The 6,841-nt window shown below is 37.1% G+C and overlaps 1 protein-coding gene across 2 annotated transcripts in view; it reads left to right on the forward strand.

Moving 5' to 3' along the window:
* Positions 1-526: 526 nt before the first annotated feature.
* LOC106875628 (E3 ubiquitin-protein ligase MIB2) overlaps positions 527-6,841 on the forward strand; it is a 61,850-nt gene continuing 55,535 nt past the window's right edge. The window contains exon 1 of one of the 2 annotated variants that reach the window (XM_014923858.2): positions 527-976. In XM_014923858.2, coding sequence (XP_014779344.1) covers positions 779-976 — 198 coding nt within the window. In that variant the 5' untranslated portion in view covers positions 527-778. The remainder of the gene's footprint in view (positions 977-6,841) is intronic. The other variant, XM_014923857.2, reaches the window with a different exon arrangement.

Below are 6,841 nucleotides of genomic sequence, written 5' to 3' on the forward strand. Positions count from 1 at the left end.
AATGCAGTACGATCGTTTCATGCAACTCCATTTAATTATATTTGATGTAATGTTCACATTGCTCAATTAACTGGAGTCGCATGAAATGATCGTACTGCATTAACTTTGGATATCCTTGTTGCTTATTTTGACTATATATATATATATATATATGGTGGTGGTGGTAGTGCTGCTACTGTTGTTTCTGTTACTGATGGTAGTGGTGCTGCTGCTGTACACTACCAGAATTGGATACTTTGGTATATCTTTGTTATGAGTTCAACTGTCAATAATATAATGGCATCACTTCCCATTTGTAAAAAATTGACTTTGGTTCTAGTCAACAGGCTCTGCCATTTTTGATTGGTTTCAGTGTTAATCAATATTGTAGATATTGATACAACAGTCAATTCAGTTTTAGTATTGGTTCAACAACTGTCATTTAAATTAAGGAATATGTAAGGTGATGTTGTGGTATTTGACCATTAGCAATAATAATGAACTCGGGACAAAACTAATTTTGAAATACTTGTGTCTGCCATAAAATGGTTCTGTCTGAAGGTCTTTGTTCTCCATAAAGCAAACTTTAGAGATTTATCATGTCTTTAACACTCACCCATTGCAAGTTATAGGGAGACCTATGGAGGTAAACTTCACTGACAACATCATACGTACTTGATCAATTTAATCAATTATAATTACCCAGTAGAAGAGAATAATGACACATCAATATCCACCATAAATTTTGTATTAATTTTCACATTTTTTTCTTTTTAACTCTACACAGGACCAAATACTGATGGATATTAAGAACTATCACCAACAGACACCATTTATTCTATCTCTTTTGGAAGGCCATCTTGGAATGGTTCATATGTTCGTATCAAAAGGGGTAGATGTCAATGCAGTTGATAAAGATGGTAATAACTGTCTTCATCATGTATTGAAAAGAGAGATATTTCACTCTGAAAGTGAACACATGGATGTCCTAGATGAGGTAAGTTTTAAAATTGTGTGAGAGAGAAAGAAACAGATGTTGCCTCACTTCACACCCATTAATCCCTTTGTCCATTACCATCAAGTAATCCAGTCTCTTCTAATAACCCTAGTTACATTATGTAATTCACAATATTCTTTCTTTCCACCCTCAAAGACATGACTCTACTGTTAATGAAGGTAACTCATCCAGGATGTTGGTCATATAAACACAACCATCAGAGTGGTTGTGTTTATAGGATTGGGAAGAGACCTATTGAGGAGAGGAGGTATTCCAAAATGACAAAGATACAAGCTGAAGGAGGTGTGTGAGAGAGAGAGTGAGAGAGAGAGAGAGAGAGAGAGAGAGAGAGAGAGAGAGAGAGAGAGAGAGAGAGAGAGAGAGAGAGGAGAGGGAGAGAGAAACATGTTAGACAACTTTTATATTGCTGATGCCATAATAAAGACATTCAGTACATTTTACAAAGAATTCTGACTGAAGCAGTTCTCTATCACACTTCTTCTTCATGACATACACCCACATACCCCTACCCTAGCATCTCAACTACCTCACCAGACATACTCCTCTTTGCTTTGTTGCTGCTACTGTTAATGAGATTGTTTAATGACGACTGTAGGTTAATAATACCAGACACCATTGCTACTATGTACAGTAGTACAAACATGATGCTGTATTAGTAGTAATGTTTATACAAAATTATCAGATCTACAGTACTACATGATTCCTTGGCTGTGCTTTTATAAAGGGTGACTTCAATATTCATGTTGGACAACAACAGGAGAGCTTCCAAAGTGTACGTGGTAGCTATGGGTATGATACAAAGAATGACAAGAGACCAGGGCTCCTGGAGTCAGGCACTGCAAATGACCTATTTGTAACACTAACTTCAGGAAACCAGCCAACCACCTGATCATCTGTGAATATTGTGAACATAAAAGCTAGATAGACTTCATTCTCACAAAAAAACAGGATAGATATGTGGGTGTGACTATATAGCGGCTGTCATTGGCTGTTCAAGTCCGTGTTATTAAATGGAAAAATAGTTCGTATGAATCACCATAAGACATTTTTGTGTGTAAATATATTGTTTATTCTGTTTCCACCTTATCTGGTGGAAGCATGTAGTATGATACAAAAACATATGTGTTTACATATAAAGAAAGTTTTGATTTTTGAAAGAAGTAGCATATAATATTTGTATTATAGTATGTATGCATGTGTGTAAGGAGAACAATAATTTTGAGAATGTGTGTGTGATAAAATATCTTTGTTTACGAAGAACCATATATCGTGTGTTGAGGTGAATAGGCATATGAGTCACATGTGGGAGATTGTACGTGGAGATGCAGAGAAGACATGTGTCTTTGACCAAAGCCTGACAGGAACTGAGGCTGTTTCTACAGTGCAGCTCAGAATGAGGCTAGTGTCTCAGAACGAGGTTACTGTATCAAAGTGAGGCTAGACGTCTCATTGATATATTCAACTGCTGTGCAGATCAGCTCACATATTACTATGTAATATGTAGCTCTGCTACAACTATTAAGTCTTTCTTTGGTGAAGAATGTACCATCCAACACAGGTTAGTGATTACTGATTTTAGAATAAGAGGTATATTGAACTAGAGGAATAAGTTTGCTTGAAGAAGGTAGGTATGGAAGCTCAAAAGGCCATCAAACAGTCAGAGATTCAGAGAAATACTACTTGAAACATTTGATGAGAGGCAAGAGGAAATAGAGACTAATAGTATAAAGAGAAAATAAGAGATTGTCTTCCTGCTGAAGGCCACTGACTAGATATGTGATTGGTGCAAGACTTTAACCAGACGAAAGATGACATGTTAATAGAGCAGCATTGTAGATAGGGCTATAAAAGAGATGAGCCTAGGTAGACAGAAAATAGTGAGTAGTAAAGAAAAATAGTAAATAGCAGGATGAGTAAAGCTTGTGTGTAAAATGTGATGTTACACGGTTGTATGAACCCTGAATGCTAGAATGTTAAGACTAGAAAGAAATGAGGCAAGCATGCTTCACTGGATATTGGTGTGCCTGAATGATGCAGTAAAAATGAACTGAGAAAAACTGTGTCAGAGGAATCAGATATCATTTGTAAAATGGAAGACTGTGATGGCATGGACATGTGCTGTGAGTAGATGGTGCCTGGGAAAGAGGATGATCTAGAAAGACATGAGATGAAGGGATAAAATGCTGAACCTTTACAAAAGAGATGACAAAGGATCACATTTTGTACATGTTGTGTCGACGCCCCCAAGCGAAGAAGTAGGATCGCCCAAGACATATAAATAGAGGTAGTCTAGCCGTGGTAGAGGAGTTGAGTAGCTCTTGGGTAGCAGTGGAGTAGAGATCATTCGAAGGTACTAGATAGCAGTAGCTTGAGACATAACAGTGGCGACGAGGATTCGCAGCTCACACAACCACTGTGTAGTATTGCAATATAACAGTGGCGACGATGTTTCTAATAGCACCAAAAATGGAAGAGTTACTGAAAGCAGTAGTGAAACAACGAGAGCAGCAGCAACTACAGAAGTTAACAGAACTGTTACTGCAGTCGAGAAATATGACAGAATCATTTTCAGCAGATGGTGTTGCAAATTCCATCGAAGAATTTCACTACAAACTGGATGAAGGAACTACTTTTGCGGCATATTACAGACGATACGAAGATATATTCAGAGAGGAATGTAAGGGATAGTCTAGTGAAAGGAAGGTAAGACTTCTTTTGCGAAAGCTTAAGTTTTTGTAACTTTATTTTGCCGAGAAAGCCCGCGGAATTGTGTTTTGATGAAACAATAAATATTTTGACGAATATTTTTAGTGAGAAAAGTTCACAGTTTAATATTCGATAGGAATGTTTAAACTTAAAGAAAAACGAGTCCAGTGATTTTGTGACATATGCTGGTATGGTTAACAAGGCTTGCGAAAGGTTCAAGCTGGAAGAATTAATGCCAAATATGTTCAAGTGTTTAATATTCGTTAAAGGGCTAGTTGCAACAGAAGATGCGGAAATTAGAAAAAGAATATTATCAAAGTTGAACCAAGATGTGAAACTCACTTTGCAGAAAGTGGCTGAAGAAAGCCAACAAATAATAAACCTTCGAGATGATACAAGGAAAATAGAAGACAAGAATAATGTACAAATGTGTAAAGAAAGTATACAAAGAAGGAAAAATTTAAATTCAAAACGGTGCTATGGTTGCAGAGAGCGACATTTGAGGAAAGATTGCCCATTTAAAGATAAAACTTGTTTTAAGTGTGGTAAAATTGGGCATATACAGACGAAATGCCAGTCAAAGAAAACGGTAAAACAAAAGAAAGTCTACTCAACAAAAGTAAAGTTTGAGTTAAAAGAAAATGCGGTGCCGGTGTTTAAACCGAAAAGGAATGTACCATTTGTGGCATTGAATTAAGTTGAGAAGGAATTAAAACGATTGGAAGACCTGGAAGTAATTGAAAAAGTGGATTACTCGGAGTGGGCAGCTCCTACAGTATATATAAAAAAGAAGAATAACGAGGTAAGAGTATGTGCAGACTTCTCAACTGGGCTGAATGACTGTTTAAAAAAGTATAATTATCCGCTGCCAAATCCAGAGGAAGTATGTGCCAAGTGCAATGGTGGGAAAATTTTTTCCAAGCTGGATTTGTCTGAGGCCTACCTCCAATTACAGGTAGATGAAGAATGTGCTAAAGTATTAACAATTAACACTCATAAAGGTCTGTACCGTTTCAAAAGACTGCCATTTGGGGTGAAGGTTGCACCAGCAATATTTCAGCAAGTAATGGATACTATGCTGGCAGATTGTGAGTTCGCGGTCCCATACCTGGATGACATATTGATTAAAAGTGAATCAAGGGACCAGTATAGTGAACATATAGAAGAGGTTTTCAAACGAATAAGTGATTATGGATTTAAAGTAAGGGAGGATAATTGTGAATTTTTTTTTACCAAAATAAAGTAATTAGGACAGGTGATCAATGAAAACAGACGAAAACCAGACCTTTCTAGGATTGATGCGATAAAAAAATGCCTGCTCCCACTAACAAAACAACACTACAAGCATTTTTAGGGTTGGTAAGTTATTACCAGTTGTACATACCTAAAATGTATGAGCTAAGAGCTCTGTTGAACAAATTACTAAAGAAGGACTCGAAATGGAGCTGGACAAATGAACGTCAGAAATCATTCGAGGAACTAAAAAAGCGGTTCACTTCAGAGTTATCATTAACTCATTTCAACCCAAAATTGAAAATAATTATGGCATCGGACGCCAGTGAATATGGCATAGAAACGGTAATATTGCATAAATTTAATGATGGTAAAATCAAAGCTATTGCACATGCATTGAGAGTTCTGTTACCAGTGGAAAGAAACTACAGCCAGATTGAAAACGAGGTGTTATCATTAATCTTCGCAATTACAAAATTCCATAAATTCTTACATGGGAGGAAGTTTACACTGCAAATGGACCACCGACCGTTATTTTCTATTTTCGGTTCAAAAACAGAAAATAACGCGCTCAGCAAACCGCTTACAGCGCTGGGGAACTACTCTGTTGAACTACGATTTTCAGATGGAGTTTTTGCCATCAATGAAAATGGGACACGCAGACAGGTTGTCTAGGCTGATTCCAAAATATGAGGAACCTTTTGAAGACATGGTGATTGCATCGTTAAAACTAGAAAAGGAACTGAAGAACATTTTGTGCAATGTAGTACGTGATTTGCCGGTAATGCTGGAAGAAATTAAATTGAAATCGCAAAATGATAGGTTTATAAATAACATTAAAAATATGTTGTGTAACACAAAAAATATAAAGGAGCTGGACGTAGGCTCAAAGTACTATTCAGTATGTGATGAGGTATTATTATCCATGCAAAGAGTGGTAATACCTGAAATACTGCAAAACAGAGTATTAAAAGATTTTCATGTTGGACATCCGGGGATTGTCTGGATGAAAAGCCTTATGAGAAGTTATGTTTATTGGCCAAATATGGACAAACAAATTGAGAGACTGGTACAACAGTGTAGGGGATGCGCGATGGCAGCAAGGGCGCCTCCAGTGCAGATACAGCCTTGGCCAAAAACAAATTCGGCCTGGTCCAGACTACATGTGAATTTTGCAGGACCATTAAATGGCTCCTATTATATCATTGTGGTGGATAGCTATTCCAAATGGCCTGAAGTATGTAAATGTTCAAGGCCAACCACAAGTGTGACGATTGACTTCTTGGAAGAACTGTTCGCTCAGTATGGAGTGCCAGATACGATCGTGCCAGATAATGGGACACAATTCTCAGCGAGGCAGTTCAAAAGATTCTGTAAATCGGTTCAAATGAAGCATGTGTTAACTCCACCATACCACCCAAGGTCAAATGGGTTAGTGGAAAGATTCGTCGACACATTCAAGAGAGCTTTAAGGAAGACCAGATGGGAAACCTTTGAAGATACAAAGATGACAAAGTTTTTGCAAGTGTATAGAATAACACCGAATCCAAATGCAGAGTCGGGTAGGTCACCTGCAGATTTGATGTTTTCCAGAAAAATTTGTTCTATTTTTGACAAATGGTTGCCGAGCAGGAAACAGAAAATAGAAAATTCGGGAAGAAAAACAAAATTTTTTAACACAGGTGACAAAGTGTATTTTAGAGTATACTAGCAGGGTTAAAGAGAATAATGAAATCTAAAAACGCCGTCTAGACTACGCATCATCTTTATATATAGAGATGTATATACACACACGCACCCAAACACACGTATATATATGTATATCAATATAAATATATGAAAGTCAATGAAGTTTCGTAAAAGAAGGTGATCATGTACATACTTTCTTGCTGTTGTGATTATAAC

The sequence above is a fragment of the Octopus bimaculoides genome, chromosome 8 (genome assembly GCF_001194135.2).
Source record: "Octopus bimaculoides isolate UCB-OBI-ISO-001 chromosome 8, ASM119413v2, whole genome shotgun sequence".
In the NCBI taxonomy this organism is placed as follows: domain Eukaryota; kingdom Metazoa; phylum Mollusca; class Cephalopoda; order Octopoda; family Octopodidae; genus Octopus; species Octopus bimaculoides.